The following is a 21,057-nucleotide window of genomic DNA, read 5'->3' as shown; positions in this document are numbered from 1 at the left end:
TTGCAGATGATGGGTAAATCAAACACAACTGAGGTTTGAAATGCACAACCAGAAGGGAAGAGTGAATTGGGTCTCACTGCACAGCTGCAGGGCCTCCTGTTCTTCATGACAGAGATGCTGGCAGTGCCATTACTGGGCTCATTCCTTTGGGCTTGGCCCAGCTTTATTTCTGTTCCCATATTGTTCCTCCGTGCTGTAAACAGGCTTGATGATCAAAAAAGAATAAAAATAGCATATGGATGCAACCCAACCAAACAGCCAGAGTAAACTTCATGAGAGAAACTGGATTTAGAAATGCACCCCTGAGTCATGCCAAAGCGTCCACGTTAAAGGCTTTTTAAAGAAGCAATTAGAAAGCAGTCTCCTTTTAAAGATACTTCCCAGAGCTTATTACAGGGACAGAACATGCAAAGTAGGGCTAAATTCTGCCTGTCTCGCTCATGTGCATGTCTTTGTGTGAGCAGGGTTTGAGATGTGGCTGGACTCATTCAGATCCCACCGTGACAGCAGCGTGGGGCTCCCTGCTGTGTCCAGAGAAACTGGAAATCCAGAAGGAATGTGAACACATCCTCACTGGGACACCTGAAAGGGAAAGTGAGTGTTGTTGGAGCCTGTTAGGGCTCTGATCCCACTGCATAAAGTTCTGTATTCTTGCTGTTGTTACTGGCAAGCTTAAAATAAACATTGGGAAAACTCAGCTGAAGTCAAAGGGATGGGAGTTTGCCTTGCTGGAGTTGATGCATCTTCCTTGAGGCATCTCATCCCAGAGCTCAGGACCCTCTGAATCCCTTTCCACTCTACAGAAGCCCAAAACAAGTGAGATGAGATGAAACAGAAATCAAGATGGCAGGCTGAGGACATCCCCTCTCTCTGGAGTTAGAAAGAGCCTGGATCTGAGGAGTTGTGGGAACAAGGGTTGCTCATCTGCCCAGAGAGTGGGGACATGGTGGGGAGGTGGGAGTGTCTCCTCAAGGCTCACAGGCCTGGGGTAAGGGTTCAGCTCACCTGTACCAGTGGGCTCAACCTTGAATACTTTAGTGCCTGGGAAAAGCCTCTTTAGAAAAGATCTTGTGCTTCATCTTCATGCTCACTGTTGAAATCATAGCAAGAAAAAAGCAGTTTTCATTAGCAAAACTGTTGTCTTCTGTCATTTCTGCTGGCTTAGGAGAGCAAAGTCTCACTGCTGAAGACTGAACATGATGCAGTTTTCAATGTTCAGCCCAGCAGCTTCTGAAATACATCCGCATTTGGTGAGGTTAATAACGCTGCAGTCACCCATGCTGAATTTTTCACTGGTTCAGGCCATATGTCTCTGACCTCATTAGACTTTTACTGGCTAATGGTTTATGGAGCAAACCTCTGAGGGTTTTGTGTCTGGTTCCTGAAGAATCAGTCCAGAGGGAAATGCAGCTGCCTGGTGCTGTGCTCCTGCTTCAAAACGGGCAAGTGCCTCGTTCACTCACTGCAGGCTGATGCCTGTCCGTGCTGTTAACCAGGGCAGATAATACTGATACATTTTAACTTAAAATTAGTGATTGGATTAAATATTAATCTGTAACCTCCAAAAGAGCACTGTGCCCCTTTGGCTGGTGGTGGTGTGCATGATCCATTAGCATTTCTGAACCTCACAATTTGGAAATCCCTGAAACGCTTCCAGGGCAGTCAGGGTTTGTTTAAAGCAGCTCTTACTGAGAGATGAGCTCATTTCTCAGTATTGCCACTGCTGAGACCACAGGTATAAAATCACAGGCTAGATTTTGCAACTGCAAATCATGTTTTGAGTGCTTCATGGGTGATAAAGTACCTGAATTTTGATAGATTTTATTATTTTATTATCTGCTGGGGGCACATTTACTGTGTCACCCCTTTTGGTGCACCTGTTAGTGGTGACTGGTTCTGATGATATTTCTGTCACTGTCTCATGTGGCCTTTGAACCAATCTTTTCTCTTTTCCATTTGGATTTTTCTTCTCTAAGCCAGGGATAATGGCACTTTTTTAGCTGGAGTGCACTTCCCATTCAGGTGAAGGGTGCAGTCAGTGCTGCTGCTGAAATGTGTCACAGATCCATGCAGTGAGAAAGAGGATGGGGCTTTTTAAAGACAATCTACACAGAGCTCTAGAAGCTGGTATCATACTTAACACTATTTAAACACTTTAACTTTCCTTTGACAAGTGCCTGACCTGCAGCTCTGGACAGAAAACCCAAAACCTCCCAGACCCAGTAGGAGCTGCTTCCCCCAAGCTCCGTTCTGAGACCTGAGTTCACGATAAGCAGCTCCAGCCTGGAAGGCAAAGCTTGCACACGGATTAATGGCTTAAAGGAGCCTGCTGGGTTCAGGGTCAGCAGCATTTTGGCTGTGGAAGGCTCAGAGGAGTTGGAGGGTAGGTTTGGGGGGTGGATTTGGGCCAGAGCTTGGTCAGGGCTGTCCCGGCTCAGCTGCGCCAGGCGGTCCCGGCTGTCGGCACGTGTTAATTAGCTGAGGAGAAGGGTCCAGGGCAGCTTGTGCTGCTTCAAAGGGCCCTTCAGGGGAACATCTAAAACACAGCTTGCAAGAAAAATAAATGAAGGAGGGCTCAGTTTTTTCCTGTGGCCGCCTGCAAGCTGTGGCCATGAGCAGAGAGTGCTGCTGAGGCCACCCACGCCGGAGCTGCGGCTCCTTCCCGGTGACCTGTCCAGCAGCCCCCAGCTCCCAGCAGAGTCCCAGGACACAGCCCCAGCACCTCTGGGCTTGCTTAGAGCCTGTGCAAGGACAGCAGTGGGGAGGGAAAGGCCACTTTGCAGGATGTAACCTGTCAACCCCCAGCTGGACCTGCTTTGTCCTCTTGGCCGGGCTGGCTGAGGTTCGGGGTGCAGCACATGGGGCTGTGCAGCTGGGAGGCTCTGCCTGCTCCTGATTTTGGGGTTCCTGTGGAAGAACTGCCAGTCTGTCCATGCCCCCAGCCCCACCTGCTCTTGGCTGGCTCCAAGGCGCAGGGAGGGAGACCTCAGTTTCTGCTCTCTGATCCTCTTTGTTCAAGAGTGTCTGATTTGGAGGAGCTCAACTTCCAAATAATTCTACACAGCCCAAGGAAGAACTTTCTTTCCCAGCTGCAGCCCTGGGGGGGGGGTTAAGTCCCAGAGCTCTCTTTTCTTCTGGGCTTCCCTTTCTGTGATTTCTCTTGTGACTTGTGATATGACCCTGCCCTGACAGGGGAAGTTTTGATTTCTTTTGAGAGATCATTTACTCCTAGATAAACATTAATTTTCATTTTAATTTTTAACCTGTGTCTCTGAGGTGACAATGCTTTTGTAGGCCATCTAAGAAGCTGTTATCTTTGCCCACCTTTGCCTCTTCCATTTGCTTCACCCAGCAGGTAATGAGTAACCTGTCCTCCTGAGGGCTGGCAGAGGTGGTCTCACTGCTTCCTTCCCCATTCTCTTAGGGAATCATAAACACATTTTCAGTGTATGAGTGACATCTCTCTGCCCCTTGCTTTTGGTAATTCCCACATTGTGTGACAATGCCATTGCAGCAGTGTGCCTTGCTCTACCTCTTCTCTGCATGGACCTCCCAGAAATGCTGATGGGGAAGGGTAGGAGCTGAGCCAGCCCCAGAGTGGGGCTCCAGGCACAAGGGCTCATTCACACCAGCCTGACACACGCCCTGGGGCCCACTCGGGCCACAGCCCTGTCTCCTCAAAGCCACACAGGCAAGTCCTTGTCCAGGCAGGGATGTGGATGTGCATATCCAGACTCCCAGGCTCCTGCTCTCACCACAGATGCTGTTGTTTGTGACACACGTGGGTTTGGGGTGTTCCTGGGTGGTGCAGAGGGCTGAAGCAAGCTGGGGTCACGTCCTTTCCAGTCAGCCCAGGTCCCTCCTGAGATGGGGCGAGAGAACAGCTTTAAATGGAGAGCTGTGTCAGTGCAGGTGTGACCCTCCAGCCCCTGGGAACAATCCCAAAGCACCCCAAAGGCTGATACCATCTCAGAGCACAGCATGGAGCAGAGCAACTTCAGATCCTTGGGATCTGCAAGGACTCAAATAAAACAGAAATCAAATGCTTTTTTCCTATTTAGGGGACATTGTGAGAGCAAGGCAATTTTCCTGAAGTGCTGTGTCGTTCCGCTGCCAGGTCCTGCCACAAGGCCACTCTTCACCCACCCAGCAGGACTTGTCACTCCCCCTGGTGACCTCCACGCTCTGATTTTTCTCTCCTCTAGGTTGCAGAGAGGCACAGCCTGATGTTCACCGTCCTTTTGGGGTTTCCAGAGGTGATGCTGGCTGGCAGGAAGGGCACACAGAGCAGCTGGCTCCACGTTCTGTCACATCCAGCAGGGACATGGCACAGGTTGGACAGATAAGGGTGTGCTGGCTGTGCTGCTTGTCAGATGTGTTGTTCTAATTTCAAGGCTTTGTGAGAGTCTTGAGCTGAACCTTGAGCTCTGTTCTTACTGTCAGGGCTACTCTTGTAGGGCTTGGGGGCCTTCTTTTCTTAAGAGAAATATGTCTGGGTGTCTTTTTGTTTCTCTTGTCAGTTGTTTTGCTTTTAGTGACTCTTGGATCACATTTTAAGGTGGGGAGTTTTTTGGTTGTTTTTTATGGGGTTTTGTTTGCAGTGTAGATGGAAGAAAATTCTTTTTGACAACGCAAAGGCTGAGGTCCTGATGCAATCCCCTGTGCAGTTACTGGGAGCTCAGACAGAGCCTGGATCACGATGACTCATGATAAAGGCTGCAGAACTGGCAGGAGTGCAGTAGCACGGGCTGTTTGTACCTCAGACAATTAGTTCTGTAAACAGATTTTTGTCATGTTTCTGAATCTCATGTTAAAAACGAACACATTGCCCAAGACCAGACGTTAGAAAACAATGAAGGGAATCATCCAAGGCTGAGTGAGAAAGATTTGGTGACCTAATATGTATATAATGCATACATCATGTGTGTGAGGGGGTTCATCTTGCTGTTAAGAGGAAGGCCCAGTGTGAGGAGGGGTCCCCTGTGCTCCTTCCCAGTGACTGGGTGAAGATCCTGGCTGTGCTCAGCCTTCCTGGGAAGGGAGGTTTCTGCTCTCTACCCAAACACCTCCATGCCCTCCTGACTGAGCATTTTTTTGGCGGCAGGTTCAGCCAGCTGGGGGAGGGAGTTCCCCAGCTGTCAGCAGAGGTGCCTCCCTGTCCCCCTGCAGTTTATCCTCTAAAGCACAAGTTGTTCAGTGAAACCCTTTGTCCTGTTCACAACAGGGATGGAGCAGTGTCATCTGCTGTCTCTGAAACAGCTGGGTCATTTTTCTAAGGAAAAACAAGTCAGCCTGAGACAAATCCCATGCACTGAGCTTCTCGCTGTGTCAGGCTGCAGGGACAGAGCTATAAACAAGCCAAACCCAGAGCTTTGGTGTGAGCACACACAACTGCCTGAAATAATGCCTCCTGCCCAGAAAGATTCTGCGTATGTGGGATTTCTGGGGGGAATTTGTTTGGTTTTTTGCCTTTGTCAGTATTTTTTGCCAGATTAAACCACAAAGTACCAGCATGCTCTATTTCCTAGGATTTTCAGTCCAAGCTAGGACTGAGGTGGAAGAGAGCAGGAATCAGGTCTTTTCACATCCCGAGTTCCTTTCTTTAAAAACAGACAAGTGATAAAACTACTGAAAAACTGACTTTGTTTGTAGAAAGAAAAGCTCATTCCAGTTATTTTCTGCTGGATGCTGTGTGAACATCCAGAGTTAACCTCTTGTCTTAGGGACAATTGCAAGTGTGTTTGAGGGTTTCTAGGTTCAAGTTTAGTAGAAATCAGCAAAAATTCTAGCCAGTTAGCAAGAGCAAGAGCTTTGTGAATCTTATTCTGCAGCCAGTTTATCTATAACATTGAGAAATGGTGTAAGTAACTTCCCTGCACATAAAATGCAGCTGCTTATTGTGCTGTGAAATTTAACAATGCTGAGTGTAATTGATTTATAATTCATGTGAAAGATAAAATCAATGATCTAAATTCAAAACAGAAGTGTTTTGGCTTACTAAACATTTGGAGTTTCCTTTGTGAAACGCTTTATCTTTTTGCTTTATTACCTCTTTAAAAATGTAATTTCACTGTTTCATGAGTTTACTGTTACTTTCTCGTAATTGTATTTTTTAAATTCATGTTTATAGGCTCTATCTAGACAAGTCTGATAGGCCCCATTTGTTTCTGTAGAGGATTTTAACTAAGAGGAGGCTCTTTGATACATTAAAATTTTTTAGTTACCAAAAAAGAGACTCCAAGCACATCATCTGGTTGCTCACGTAAATGATGCCTCCATTAAGACACTTGAGTGTTACAACGTAATGGGTGAATTTGGTTTTTTGTGATTTTTTTTTCCTGTTTTCTTTTTAGTTGTTTAATTTCTACCCATTTCTTGGATTTTTTTCCTCAAACCTGCCAAGATGATACTGAAAAATGTAGAAGAGGTGGGTGTGATCATAAAGAAATGCCTCAAGGAAAGGAAAGGGAGTATTAATGAGAACAACCTGATGGGCTACACTGGTGCTTTGGTATTCAAACAAGAGGTATTTTAACCATATGATGATTCCTAGTGCTTTATTCAGAGATGCTGATGAGATTATTGTCTGAGGAACACGCTCTGTGACTGTTCAGATGGAAATATTTAAATTTTGGGTAATCATCCTCCTATTTTAGTTCATTCAATACTTCATACTGAAGGAAAAGCAAGACAAATTTTGTCATCAGCTGTCAGCTACAGTCCATTCCTTGCTGGAGAGTGAGAGAGAGGCAATGTCACTTTTCCAGCTCTCCCCAGGCAGGCACGTCCCTCCCTATGGGCATGGGAAGAGGCAGCAGAGTTACAGAGATGGGAAATTCCTATGGCATTTGTGCAAACCCCTCACCAGCTCCCACGTGGTGGATTTCACAACAGGAACACTTGTGTGGGAGTCTGGAGCAGCCTGTGTTTGCCCTTTTCCTCCAAGTGTTTGCATCCGCGTTCTTGGGCCAGGCAGTGGCACTGAGGAAAGTGTTTCCCACCAGCAGCAGGAAGCAGGACAGAGGAGCTGATGGGTCAGGGGTGTTCTGAGTCTTCATGGCTCTCCTGTGGCTCCTAGAAGGGCCTAGCACACACACACAGACAAATTCCAGCTCCTCCACTTAGGTATTCTGCACCTCTCATCAAATTTCTGCCTTCTCAGGATCCATGAGTAGTGGTTGGAAGTCCTGAGCTGGTCATACAACCACTGCCTAGAGCAGATAAATGCCATGTGGTGTTGAAAAATTGATGAATTTGTGCAATCAGTTCATTTTGGGGCGGCAAAATCTCAAGTGTGCAAATATTTCTTCTGAAAACTGAAGGAATTCTGTACTGAAATGTCAATATGATGCAACTTGTCACTTGTCACTCGCCTGCATCCCACTGTAATGTCTCTGGAGCCTGGGTTTCCTGTCCTAGTTCTGTCTTTTTACGCTAGAAGTGCTTTTTTCTTCATATATCCCTAATAAAAGCAATACATGTTTTCTTTATGCAGATCATGATGCTCCTGTGTTCACCCTGCTCGTGGCTGGCACTCAAACAGCATCCACATTGCAATGGGGCCTCCTGCTGCTGCTGCTGAAGGACCCCCAGATGCAAAGTAAGGCTTTGCTTTGCTTGCACAGTGTGCTGGAGTATCCTGCAGTGACTTTGTAAGTGATGCTCACCTCTGAAACTTCATAGGCTCTCATGTGTGCTAGAGCATCCAAAATCTGGGTGCTGTCCACCTCCATCCAAGCACTGAATGCTGCCATTCCAGACCAAAGCATCTGAGAGGTTGTCCTCTACCCCAGGGGCTGCAGACCTCCTGTCATGGGGTATTCCAACCACATTCAGCAGGAGCTGGGATTCACAGGTGTTTTACCACTGTGCCTTTCCTTTGCCCTGCAGAAAAGGGTGACACAGAGACTGAGTTCTTGGCCCTGGCTGCTTCCCTGCCTTTGAGATGGCATTTCCCAACGCAGTGATCCATGAGGTGTGGAGATCCATCCCTCTCCTGCCACAGGTTCCTGGTGCACCTCAGCTGACACCCCTTTAAAGGCTGCTTCACCCCCAGGGCACTTGCTGCCCTCCAGATGAAGGCGTGCAGCTCACCAGTGATCCATAGGGCAAAAAGCACCAGGAGTGAGCAAGCCTCAAGCACAGGGCTTTTGGAGGGGAAGAGCCAGTTCCCTAATCCCTCACCTCCTCCGAGTCCAGTCCAGTGCCAGCATGACCTCAGGGTTAGGCACACTTCCCTTTTCCCACAGCTCAGCTCATAACCTGGGGTCTGCTCCTTGTTCCCTTCCCTCCTGCTGCTCCTGCCCTCAGAGCAGTGCTGCCTCTGCCTTGCTGGGGGCAAGTGGAGAGCAGCTGGGCACCAAGGGAGCCTGGCCCACGTCTGTCCGCTGCTCCATCACTGGGAAGCAGCCAACAACTGCTGCAGCTTAATCACAGGATTGTTTAGGTTGGAAAAGACCTTCAAGATAATGAAGCACCCATCAACCCAGCACCACCACCAAGCTCACCACTAAGCCGTGTCCTTATGTGCTGTATCCATGTGGTTTTGGAACACTCTATTGCACCTCTGGGTTTCCCCCACCCTCCTGGGTTAGGGCCAGATCCCAGATTAGTCAGGAATTCCAGTGAACTGGGTATCTGCACTAATGAAGGGTCTTACTGGCAGGTGCAAGCCCAGGAATTGGCTCTTCAGAGGAAGAATTTGGCTGCCAGACACAGCCCAAAGGGAGGAATGCTGAGTGGGCAGGCCAGAAGCTTGCAACATCCACACATGCTGCAGCAGAGCATGGCAGTGCTGTGGGGAAGGGCAGGGATCCCCCTGCTCACCCCTGTGCTGCTGGCTAAAACAGGGAAAATGAAAGATGCCAGACGAATTTAACCCCAGCCATTCCCTGCACACACCTGATTCTTCCAGGTTAATGGGAAATGAGTGTCTTTGCAGCCAGCCTTGCAGCAGGTGAGTGCAGTGGGACTGAGGGGGGCATAAAACCTACAGACTTAGTCCTGCCTCCTTCCCCAGCCCGGATTTGTGCTGGCAGGGCGTTCTAGCCCAGTAAGGACCACAGGGCTGGGCTGGCTGTGGCTCAGAGGGATCGTGGTGCCATCTCGTGGCAAAAATAAAGTAGAAATTGGATTGTGTGCGATGCTCGTTGCTCTGGCCAGTGCAGAGGGATGCAGGTGGAGTTGCTGCAATCCCTGCCCCTGATCCTTGCCCCTCTCAGGGCAGGAGCCCCTGGTGCCAGCATCACACTGCACTGGGGATGGCAGGCTGGGCCACGGGACAGCTGCCAGTGCTGTGAGCCACAAAGTGAGCTGGTGTTGTTCAGCTCTGACTCTAAACATCGAGGCACCTGTCCTGCCCCAAGGTGTTTGCCTTCAATCCAGGTGAGAGTTGCAAGGCACAAACATGTTTTGCAGCTACAGGGAAGACCCTCAGGGCCACTGAGGAATGTGGAAATGGTATTTGCACTGCTGAGAGACAGTGTTTTCTGCTAGATAAATAGATAGCTGAGTCATAATCAATGTTCTGCCATCACTTGGCTGAGCAAATAAACAGGAGACAGGCACTTTATTTTGTGGAGATATATTCAGCTGTGTAATTCAGTGTGCTGGGGAGGGATCACTCCTATCCATCTGCTGACACAGGCACAAGTAGGATGCATTTTTCAAAGGAATCCAAGGAACCTGTTTTCCTTGGATGTTTGCAGCTCTGGAAGCTGCTGTGCTGTGGAGGAAGGGATCCATCTCTCTGCTTCAAACAAAGAACCCCAGAGCCCATGGCAGGGGGGCAGGTCTGAGGTTCCACCAGCGAATTTGTGCAGAGTTGAGCCCAGCTCAGTGTTGTTTCCTAGAGCACTACCCTGCTGCTTTATCTATCTTTTGAGTTCATGTTATTTTGGAGGGGTTAAAACAGGAACAGTCCTGGCCTTTCTGAAGCCAAAGGCAGAAGTATTGTTTTATTTCAGCAAGACCAGGACTTCCTGCACAGAGCTGATACGTGGTTTGCTCCCCAGCTGCTTTACCTGTCTCTCCCTGCCTTCCCATCCAAAGCACCAAGCAGAGGGTCAGCACCAGCAGCAGGGAGGCTGTGGTGGCAACCTTTAATTCAGCCTCTGAGAGCAAGAGGCACAGAAGTGGAGAACTGAGGCTGTCCCCAGGGCTGACTCACAGCCCACAGCTGAGGAATTTGCCCTGCTGAAACCACCCTGCAGGTATGGAGGGTCTGCTGTTGAGCTGGTGTTTACTAGGATGAGCATATGCAGAACTTCTCACATTTTATCTGTTGTCACTCTGGGCTCAGGACCAACCTTTCATGGTGTTTGCATTTCTGTGTGCTGCTAAGTTGGGTGCCAGGCATAGGAAATGTAATGAGGACATGGGATTAAAACTTTATTGGGTTCCCATGAAGGGGAAACAAACAATATGATAAAGCACATGATAAGAAAATGCATGTGGAGGAGGGGGAAGTCACAGGCAGATAAATGGATGGGAAATTGCCTCAGCTGGAATAAGGTTGTGGAATATGATGGCATGTAAGAGTGAGATAGAGACAACAGCCAGGCTGAGCTACTGAGGAAAGGAAGCCAGCCAAAACCAGCTCTCCTTTAATCCCTGATCCCCATTCTCTGTGCATGTGCGTGTGCAAAACAAGCACTGTGAAATTAGACTGCATTTGCAGGGGAATTGCATGGCTGGTTCCAAAGGCCACACCATCCCAAACACAGAATGACTGCTGGTGTAGGCTCTTAACATTAACCAGGGTATCTGAAGAGAGGGAAGGCTCTTTGCTGCTGTTTAACAAGGTCAGGAAGGACAGAGATGTGTAAAACCAGCAGTGGGTGTAGTTTATTTTTGTGTCATTAGCCCTTTATGACCGGATGCTGGTGCAAATCTCATGTGGCGTCATGATTTAAATTGCAAACTTAGGAATGCAGCTCCTGTTTTGTTCTGACTGGGGAGCAGTGTTGAGCTTGGTTGCAGCACTTGTTTCTCTGAACAGGTTTGCAGCCTCTGGGCCATCTTCCAGACACTGTTCCAAGGCAGAAAATACTTAGTCCTCAAATCACATGGACCCATCACTTTTTTCACTCTTGGTGTTTGGCCTGGCTGCCTGGTGTGTGGAATCCTAGTAGGATTTTGCTGTGAGCTGTGCAAAAGCTCAGGAGATGTCTATGGATGGCTCAAGCCTGTGGCCCACGGTGTCTCTCTGCGGCTTCCAGCAAGCAGTGGGTTGTTCTTCCTCAGGATTCCAGGCAGATTTCTGTGACATGGTGAACCTCGGGAGCCTGGGTGTCCCCCTGCTGCTCATGGGCTGCATCCCCTTCACCAGAGCAGCAGCTTGGTCCCTTCACCAGCTCCATGCACGTCTTGAGAAGTGGGGTGTTGAAGATGATGGTGAGCACCATGGCTTGTGTTTGCATCTCCCCCAGGGCACAGGAGCAAAGAGCAGCCCTTGGGGGGATGGAGCAGTGCAGGGGGTGTATGGAGGCAGTGGGAAGGGGATGTGGTGGTGTGGCAGGGTGGGGGGATGGTGAATTTGAGCAAAGTTGGGGTCGTGGAGCCCCAAGCTCTGGGACAAGGCCGTGGTTATTCCCTCAGGACAGCACAGGTCGCCTGAGGCTGAGGCCTCAGTGTGAAAGTCGTTTGGGGGACGGTGAGGTCCAAGTCAGCCTCTGAAACTCCCGGCTGGGGTCGGAAAGTGAATGTTTGGAGCAGCCCTACAAAGAAGACAAACAGCTCCATCTTGGCCAGGCTTTCCCCGATGCAGTTTCGTCGCCCTGTGGGTGAAAGCAGAGTGTTACCTCATGGGAGAATCCAACTGGAATGTTTGCCATGGACACGGCAGCATCTGAGATGTTGCAATGGGAGCAGGAGGGAAACCTTGAATGCACTACAGCATTTTGGAGTAGAGGGGCCTGTGTTGCCGAAGGTTCCTGCCTGGTCTCTTTTGTCACAGGCTACAGCCATCTTGCAGGGTTATTGCACGTTCATGGTGCGCCCTCTCCTCTCCTTAGCTCTTCCAACCCTCTCAGCATCTTTAACCCTTTCTTTTGAGAAGCAGCCTGATAGAAGAATGCCACCTCCTTCCAAAGAGGAAGAGTTTGAAACTCACTTTTCCTGTGGAATTCATCCTCATATACTGCTTTTAGATAAAAGTGTGCTTCTTTTTACTGCCCTTCTTTGTGCTATATTTAGCAGTGGGAGAGCTGTGCTCCGAGAGCAGCCATTTGCCCACATGCAGAACAATTGATTCCATTTAATTGTCTGGTTGCTTATTGACTGAGTTGAGAGCAGTGTTTAGCCATGAAGACTCATTAGTGTGTATTGTAATGAAGTGGCCCTGCCACAGCCCCAGCTCCGTGCAGGTCAGCCCTTTAGTTACCTGTGGAGAAAGGCAGGAAAGCTCCTTTCTTTACAAAATTCCCTTCAGCATCAAGAAAGTGGTTGGGGTTGAACTGATGTGGTGTCTCCCATTGTGTCTTATCCAGCAGCACTGAGGTAAGGGATGGGATTACAATTATACCCTGGAAGAAAAGTACACAAAGGCACAAAAGATGGCAAAGTGCTGTTTTGGTTCATTTTCTCACACAGACTTTGGTGTCCCAGATTTGCTCCACCTGGGGTAGGGGGAGACCATGAGGGTTTTATCCCATCATCCAGCAGAGAGACATGAGTGAGATTTTCCCACTAGTGCCAAGGATTGAAGCCAAACCCCACATGGTGCTGTGAAAACCTCAAGTGGAAGATAAGATCCTGCAATTCCCTGGCAGACACTTCACTGTGCAGATGGCAGCAAGGAGGTAAACCAGGACTGCTCATGGAGTGAGGAAGTCCTGAGCTTGAGGGGGACTGGATTGAGTCCTATGACAACTCTGAGCTCAGTATAGAAACCCTCCAGGGGATGGTTTTGGACTCTGTTGTGTAATTCCCTCTAAGAAACCATTCTCCAGTGGCTCTGGTGAATCTGGGGAGGGTTTTGTGTTCCTGGGGAGGCAGCAGATACCTACCTTGGGAAGGAAGTAGCCCCTGAAGTGGGTGTCAACAGCAGTGCAGCGGGGCACGTGTGGCAGGAGGGTGATGAACCTCTGCACCTCGTGCAGCACCGCGTTGGTGTAGGGCATGTTCCTCCTGTCCTCGTACGTGGCCCAGCTCCCAGCTTTGACTGTTCTCCCAATCTCCTCCTGGACCTTTTCTGGAAGGAACAAACAAAAGGGATGTGTCCCAGCAAGGAAGCCAACTCCTTCCTTGGATTTGGTTTAGGGGGAAAAAAACCATTTTTCCAGAGTTTGAAGAGAGAGAGGATTTTTAAAGCAGCAGTGTGGGTTTCCCTGCTCTGTGTTTAATTCAGGCATGTGGGTGGGTTGTTACTGCAGCATCACACTCTGATCTCCACTCATCCTCTGCCCTAGCATGTCAAAAGGGCTATTTTATTGAGATTTTGATCAGCACCTAGTTACATTAGGAGTTCATAACAGAGGAGAGCTAGGATTCAGGCCTCAGGCAAAAGAGCTGCTGTGGATCTGAGGCCAGGCCTCTTCCTTCCCCATTTCAGCCTTGCCATGGATGGAGTAGGTAAAAGCTGCTCACTTTGAATCTCTGGGTATTTCATCATGAGCAGGATGGACCACTGGAGTGTGGTGGCAATGGTCTCTGTCCCAGCCATGACCAGGTCAAGTATGGATGCCATTAAGTTGTCATCATGGAAGAGGCTGTCTTTCTTGTTCTTCTCCTTGAAAAACACAAGAGGTAAGAAAACTCATTAAACCATCAGTCTGAGTATTCAGCAAGCACAGGAAATGCTGCATAACCTATGGCACAGCTGGCTGTGGTCTTGTGTTTGTGAACTGGGTGATAAAATAGACCTGTAGACCTGATCTTGAATGCACAGCTTCCACCAGAAATGGAGCACCACAGATGGAAGGTTTGGAGGGGAGTTTTGGTTCAATATCCATCTTCTCTGGAAGCAGGCTGAAACCCAGAGCCAGCTGCTGCTCACAGACTCAGCCTTGCAGGTTTGGAAAGAGCCTGGTCTCTGCCCTGAACAGGAGCAGATTCAGCTAACCCTGTCTCTGAGGGACTCTTGCCCAAGGTCAGCTTTGAATTCCCAACAAAGCTCAAAATCACCTTTCAGGCCATTTCTGCCTGGGCTTTAGAACTGTGATAACTCCTCCTCCACATTGCTGAGTAGAATACTTGGTGCCTAAGGTCAGCCTGGATCCAGCTGGGAAGAAGAAAAAGCTCAGGGCCCAAATATTTTGTGTTGAATGAAACCAACTGATGTGTGAAACTGCCGAGCCTCTGCTAAACAAGATGCAGGGCAGGGTTAGGACTTGTACTGATGATTTATCATTCAAGTACTTTAAGGGGATCATTCATCTTGATGGAGCAACAGTATCAATGATTAATTGATTTGTTTTCATAAAAAGAAAGGCAGAGTCAGCTTTCATGTGAATTCATGCATTTTCTACTAGGAACGAGTGGTTGATCTCACATTATTCGTGCTACAATTTCAGGAGTGGACTGAGAGCAGCTTTTGTGTCTTAATTTTGATAGAAAAATGTACCACTCGGAAGAGTCTGGCATCTGATTTAAGTACTACTGAAGTAACAGCATGGATTTCAATACATTTACACGACATGACTGAAATCAAGACTCAGCAACTCTTTTAGCTAGAAAATCCAAAGGAGACATTGCAAACAGCCAACAGAGCTAAGCAGTCCAATACCTCTTGTTGCTTGAATATCAGGGCATCGATGTAGCTCCTCACACTGTTCTCATTGATATCCTCCCTGCTGGCCTTCATGTATTGCCTTAAAATGGCACGCACATCTTCGATTTTCTTGAGCATAATCTTGTGGGTTTTGAAAAGAAATCCAAGGAACGGGTAGAAATTGAAATACTAATGAGAAATATAAAAAGAAAAGCATTAGGCCTGCAGAAACACCACACAGAATCACACAGAATGCCCTTGGCACATGCTGAAACAGCTTTTTCCTAAGGGCCAATGAATCAGTTGAGTTTTGCCTTTAGTAGCAATATCTCAGCATCCCAGGGACTTTCCAGGCAGATTTTCATAAGCTAAAGTAACCATAGTTCAGATCTCATTTTAGCTCCACACAGATGTGCAGGATGGGTCAAAAGGAAAGTAGGTAAGGGGAATCTGGCAGCAGATTTTGGTGACCCAAGTGGCATGTGGAGAACTATCATGTTTTAGGTGTAATGACTGGTTCTGAACATCTGAAAACTGCTGAAGTAAACCCTATGGTTGGTGTGGCTCACGTAAAAAAAAATGTTTATCTGTGGGACAGTTTACTTACGTTTAAATCTGGGGATCCCAGAAGAATCATAATTTCATCTATGAGTCTTAAGAGAGTGAGAAATGTTGGGTCCTTGTAGTCAAACCTGTCCCCAAAGAGCATGACGAAGGTGACGTTGATGGGAGCGCAGTTGAAGGAGGGCAGGCTGAAAGGTTCCCCTGCAGCGGGAGCAGGGTGGGAGAGCTGTGAGACGTGGGGCAGCTGTGACACACACGAGGCTGGACAGCCCCAGGATGGTCCCCAGCTCACCTTTGAAGGATTTGATCATCTCGATGAGGAAGTGGAGCTCCTCAAAGATTCTGCCTTCTATCATCTGTTTGCCCATGCCGAGGTTGCGCATGCTGGACACGGTGAATCTGCGCGTTGTCCTCCACAGCTCCCCGATGGAGAAGAACAGACCTGGGCAGCCCGTGAGAAATGTGCTGGGCTCAGGCATGGAGGAGCTCCCCACACCAAACCAAACAGAGCACTGGGTGAGCAGGGAGCTCCCCAGGTGTTTCTGCTGCCTGTTTTCACACGGATTTAGGGATTAAAGGTCTCCCCTTTCTGTGTGCCTCATCCCTGTGTCCTCTCAGCTCCATCCTCACTGAGCTGTAGCTTGGGAAAAGCAAGCTCCCTCCCAGCCCAGTTACCCCAGTCCTCTCCTGAGTGGCAGATGGGCAGGTGTGGCTTTCAGACCAGAGTGGGTTGGCTGTAGAGCTGGGGGGAGACATTGGTTTGAGTTAGCCACAGGACATTTTTGACCCTGCTGGTTGCAACTCTAGGGTCTCAAGCACCTTGTGTGTCTGAAGCTTCATCCTATTCTAGTCATAAGGGTATTCACCTGTGTGGGATGGGATAATTCCGTTTCCTCAACCCTAAAGTGTTTTATGGACATTCCCAGCAGTGCTGTATTTTCAGTAGTGGTGAAAATACTGACATTTTTGTGGAGGTTTCTGAGCTCATGCCACGATGATCTCAAGCACCTCCAAGCAGGGATGGGTATTTCATCCTGTCAGAGTGCTGTAAAGAAAAAGATGGGTCAATAATCCAAAAACTCTCTCAGATTGTGGTCAGTTGAAAAGCTGGATGCCAGCATTTCACATCTTCGTCGTGGCTGTGAGGCTTTTAAATATGTTTGCTTTTCTGTTCTAAAGTAGTGTAATTTTAATTTGGATAGCAAACCTTTTTGCTCTAAAAATGTCAGAGCAAATTTCTCAACTTCAATTTAAAATTTTTCTTTAATTTGTGCAATTTCATCTGGATCATTCTTTTTCTGAGAGCATCTTCACAGTCAACAAATTGGCATTTTCTGAAGAAAAAAATGTTTCATGAGAAAATTTGTGGCCACTGTTGCTTAACAGCTCCTGAGAGCTTCCATCTTTGGGTCACCTCTAAATGCCTCAGACTTGGGCTAAGAAGGCAAATGTGAAAGGACTTATGATGCAATACTGATGTTCTCCCACAGGGATCTTTTACAAGTAAATTAGCTCTAAAAAATACCTTTCTCCTCATCAATTCCTTTTATTTATGTAGTGATAAATTAATCTATTGATATTATGGCTGGGTAATTTAATTTCTAATTCTAATCCCAACTTCAGCCTGTGACCAACATATAAAGCTGCCTTATGGTTCTCCCAGCTAAAGCCTCACATGAAGCAGAGGATGGACAAAGCAAAAAGTCCTCTGAAATAGTCAGGGGTGGAAAAACTATGGGATTGTTTGTGGGGGTGAATTTCCAGCCTCAGCCTCTTGCTTCTGAAGCTGTGTCAGGCTGGTCAGCCTGAGAACTTCTGCGGGGAGGCAAAGGTGTGGGAACTGACAGGACAAAGGCAGTGGGAGAAAGGGAAAAACCCGACAGCTCCCAGCAGCCAGGCCAGGTAGTCCAAAGTCTCCTGGAAATGTGAGGAGGGTTCATAAACCAGTAGTGACAGTGAGCTGCTCACACCAACATTGCCCAGAGATTAACCCCAGAGTTACTACAGTGCCTTCAAAAATCCCACTCCTCCCACCCCTCAACTCTTTGGATATGGATGGGCTGCAAGTGCAGCAGCAGAAATTATGGAAAGCCAGGAGCCACTGTGTGCAAGGAAAGCCAAATGTTTGCTGTCACTTGGCTTCAGAAGGTCCCAAGGGGATGTTTGAAAGCTGGGCTCCAGGGATGCACAGTTGGGCATGCCTCATCATCATCATCATCATCTAAGTGAGAGCATTGTCCCTCCCACCCCCTCACTCATTGCTCTAGTACCATTTCTGTTCTGAATTTGGTCAAATATTGGGATGGATGGTCTGTCTACAAACTCCTCTGTGTAGTTCACAAGCGCCTCTCGCACAACTTCGTACCCGGTCAGGACCACAACTTTCTGGAAGCCAAAGTGCAGGGTGAAGATGGGGCCGTATTTTTCTGCAAGCTGAAAAAAGAGGCGAGTGTGATGGTCAGGAAGGGAGGGGGAGTGCATGGAACAGCAGCCTCGTGCTGTCTGAAAGGACATTTTTCATCCTGGCTGCAGAGCCACTACCTGCAGAAGGGCACCTGTGAGCCAGAGCTCATTGTGGTCAAACACGAGGCATTTTGTACAGATGCCTCGCTGGCACCTGTATGGAATTCAGGCTTCTTGCCATGAAGGAGCCCCCACCCCCATGAGTGCATCACTAATCTAGCTTGGCTGTTAAGGAGAAAATAAATGGAAACAAAAAAAAAACCCATCTAAAGGCTGGACCTCAAATGGCAGCTAAAGTTGGCAAACTGGAGAAAGACCAAAAAAGAGAAGATAGTTCAGTGCAAATAATGATGCTGTCACAGAGGAAAGCTGTCTGATGCTCCTGATGTACTAAAGCACTCCTGCATCCTGCTATGAGAGGAGCAGTGTCTCTTTTCACAGGACAAAGGGGGCACCCTTCATTGCCCACCCAACAAACCCCAGTCGGTGCCAGTTGCTTTGTGCAAACACCATTTTTTGCTCTCCGTGGGGTGAGATGGAGGGATAACCCCTCTGGAGAAATCCCAAAGCCAAGGCAAACATAGGCAATACCCAGCACAGCCTAGCAAGGGACAAAAGCACGCGGAGGTAATTCCAAAGCACTGTTCAGAGGCTGCAGCAGTGTCTGCCCAGCCCTGCTGGGTAAACTGACCCCAACCCTGACATTGCCCATAACAGCTCCAGGTGCTGGGGCCTCGCCCCATGGCAGCACAGCCCGTGTTTGCTGAGCACGGGTGTCTCAGGAGCCGTGGACACCTGGCTGTGAACTCCCCTGCCTGTTTGCTCACTCTCTCCATGACCCCAGCGTGGGTCAGCCCCGAGGGAACCATCCCCAAGGGAGCCAGCCCTGAGAGAACCATCTCCAAGGGAGCCAGCCCCGAGGGAGCCAGCCCCAAGGGAGCCAGCCCCAAGGGAGCCAGCCCCGAGGGAGCCATCCCCAAGGGAGCCAGCCCCGAGGGAGCCATCCCCAAGGGAGCCAGCCCCGAGGGAGCCAGCCCCAAGGGAGCCAGCCCTAAGAGAATCATCTCCAAGGGAGCCAGCCCTGAGGAATCCATCCCCGAAGGAACCATCCCCTAAAGCCAGGCGGGAATGCCCGGCAGCCCCAGGAGCAGCCTCGTCCTGCACACTGTGGGGTAAGTTTTCTTAATTACAGGTTATTAGAAGAGCTCACAGGTTATTCACTCTGTTCCTCAGCACAGCTTTCCCATCTCTCCCTTGCATTGCCATCTAGACTTTAATGCATATCCCATTCTTCAAGAGGGGAAGGGATTTTGCAGTGCAGAGTCTGGATCTGGCCCTCTCTGCGGCAGTTTTGGGGTCACTGCATTGTGGAATTCCTCTTGCCAGATCTCCGGGCCATAGGGGAGGGAAGCAATTTAATTTATGTTAGTTATATCCTAATGCTTTAAAAGATTTCTGGGTGTCCGGGCTGTCAAATTAATATTTCAAATCCCATAAGCATTACAGACTTCATGTACATCACCACAATTACATGAAGAAATCCCATATTACCCAGAGGTCTTTTTTTAATGGTTGATTGCTCCTAAATTACATTGCATCAACACAGACATTGACTAGAAGAAACCCAGAAAGATATCATACAGCAATTTTCACACCTTTACAATTTAGTTTGAATTAAAAAAGACAAAAAGTTCTCACTGATACATCCCAGGCAACTTTAAAATCTATGAGGATCTAGGTTAGGGTTTTTTTGTCCTACCTTCATTAGTGATTTATCTTGCCTTCTAAGATCCACCAAGTGCAGGTTACCAATGATCGGAAGAGGAGTTGGACCAGGAGGTAATTTAAAAGCTGAATTTTTATAGCCAGTTGAAAAATAGGCTACAGCTAATAATAGTGCTGCACACAGCAGACAAACTAATGCAGGATCAGAGAGAAATGAAATTAAAAAAGACATTTTTTTTTTTTAGTAATAATCTGGTTTTTGGGATTAGAAGCAATAAAAATGCAGTGGCACTGTTCAGTTTCTGCCAGCTGGCTCTCTGTTTGCTCTCTGCAATTGCTACAAGCACTCAATTCTTATTAAGGTTTGTAGAGTACCTAAATAAATACTGCATACTCCACCCTCTTTAAACACCTCAGAGAATGTGGTCTAAGCAGTTTGCAAAGCCTGTCCAGAAGTAAAGAGAGTTTCAAATTACAAACCCATGCATGTGTGTGCAAGAACATATACATGGGAAAAGGTGCTTGGCATTCCTCTGTAACCTCCTCCTCCCTGAGACCTCAAGGTCCTTCATTAGCAGTACTATGACCCTCCAAGCACTCTGCTGACACAGGGAAATTGAAAGGCTCTTGGAATCCTATTAGAACCTCCAGATTCAGGCTTAGGTAGGATTTGAGATCTTCATGTTACTAGAGAAAAATCAGTATTTTTACAGGAGACTTTGGCTTTCTTGATGTCAAGTGGAGATCAAAGGTTGTTAATAATGGTAAAGCCCAACTATCCCTGGGGGGTTGTTGCCCATAAACTTCTTCATAAAGTCAGCTCTGAACTGCCCGGGAGGGATGTGATTTCAGACTTCGTGTCTGAGGTAGAAGACATGTAATAGCTAGCCACAGAAAATTAGCTTGGATCAAGTGATCATGAGTGGATTCATGAGTGCAATGGAAAGACAAAATTAGATTTGAAACTTCTGGGAGGACTTCATTTTGTGAGAGCAGCTTCTAAGGGGTAGAGGGAAGAAGTTAATGAAGTTAATGAAGCCAGCTGACTTGGCAGGCTGCAGAAGGGGAACAAGACAGGAGAATGGAATGATTTTTTGTCAAAGATATTAAACACTTGGAGCTTGCATCCCTTATCGAGGCATAAGCCTTGTAAAAAATAATTGAGGTTACCTGGTTGAATAGTGGTTTTCAGGAGGAAGTTTGGCATAACCAGCCAAAGGAATACAATCATTCGGGGAAGAAAGAGCTGTCTTACATGATGAGGAAACACAGGGCCAAAGGTACATTTGTCCAAAGGTTGGATCATATAAAGGCCATTATTCAGCAAATATGGGTCCTTAGCCTTGTAAATGCAAAGGAGGCAGGAAGGAGGTGGATCTGATGCAGAGAGGGGCATGGTCAGCAGGGGGGCAGAATGAACGGCTGCTGGGCACTCATCGGAGCTGCCTGTGTGGTGAGATGTTGCGGCACAGCAGCCACCCAGAAGCAGGAGCAGCAAGTGTGTCGCAACATTTCTGAGATTTATTTTTTTATTAGTTTCCAAGAAATGGGCTGGAGGCAACGGTTTCCCCCAGAGCATGCCTAGGATGACTCAG

At 48.0% G+C, this 21,057-nt stretch overlaps 1 protein-coding gene and 1 long non-coding RNA gene across 2 annotated transcripts; one reads left to right on the top strand and one right to left on the bottom strand.

The window, feature by feature from the left end:
• Nucleotides 1-463: 463 nt before the first annotated feature.
• LOC119707085 lies at nt 464-8,133 on the top strand. The gene is made up of 3 exons (XR_005258678.1): nt 464-594; nt 4,206-4,333; nt 7,496-8,133. It is a non-coding gene; the product is annotated as an uncharacterized LOC119707085 (long non-coding RNA).
• Nucleotides 8,134-11,586: 3,453 nt separating this feature from the next.
• LOC119707083 (cytochrome P450 2W1-like) lies at nt 11,587-20,119 on the bottom strand. The gene is made up of 9 exons (XM_038151613.1): nt 19,497-20,119; nt 17,545-17,707; nt 15,567-15,716; nt 15,318-15,475; nt 14,726-14,899; nt 13,588-13,729; nt 13,008-13,192; nt 12,383-12,524; nt 11,587-11,777 (listed from the first exon to the last, which is right to left on the bottom strand). Exons 1-9 carry the CDS (start codon nt 19,692-19,694, stop codon nt 11,587-11,589), a joined length of 1,503 nt encoding a protein of 500 aa, XP_038007541.1. The 5' UTR covers nt 19,695-20,119.
• Nucleotides 20,120-21,057: the final 938 nt, after the last annotated feature.

This window comes from Motacilla alba, chromosome 14, assembly GCF_015832195.1.
Source record: "Motacilla alba alba isolate MOTALB_02 chromosome 14, Motacilla_alba_V1.0_pri, whole genome shotgun sequence".
Classification (NCBI taxonomy): domain Eukaryota; kingdom Metazoa; phylum Chordata; class Aves; order Passeriformes; family Motacillidae; genus Motacilla; species Motacilla alba.
This window is presented reverse-complemented; position numbering and strand designations above follow the sequence as displayed.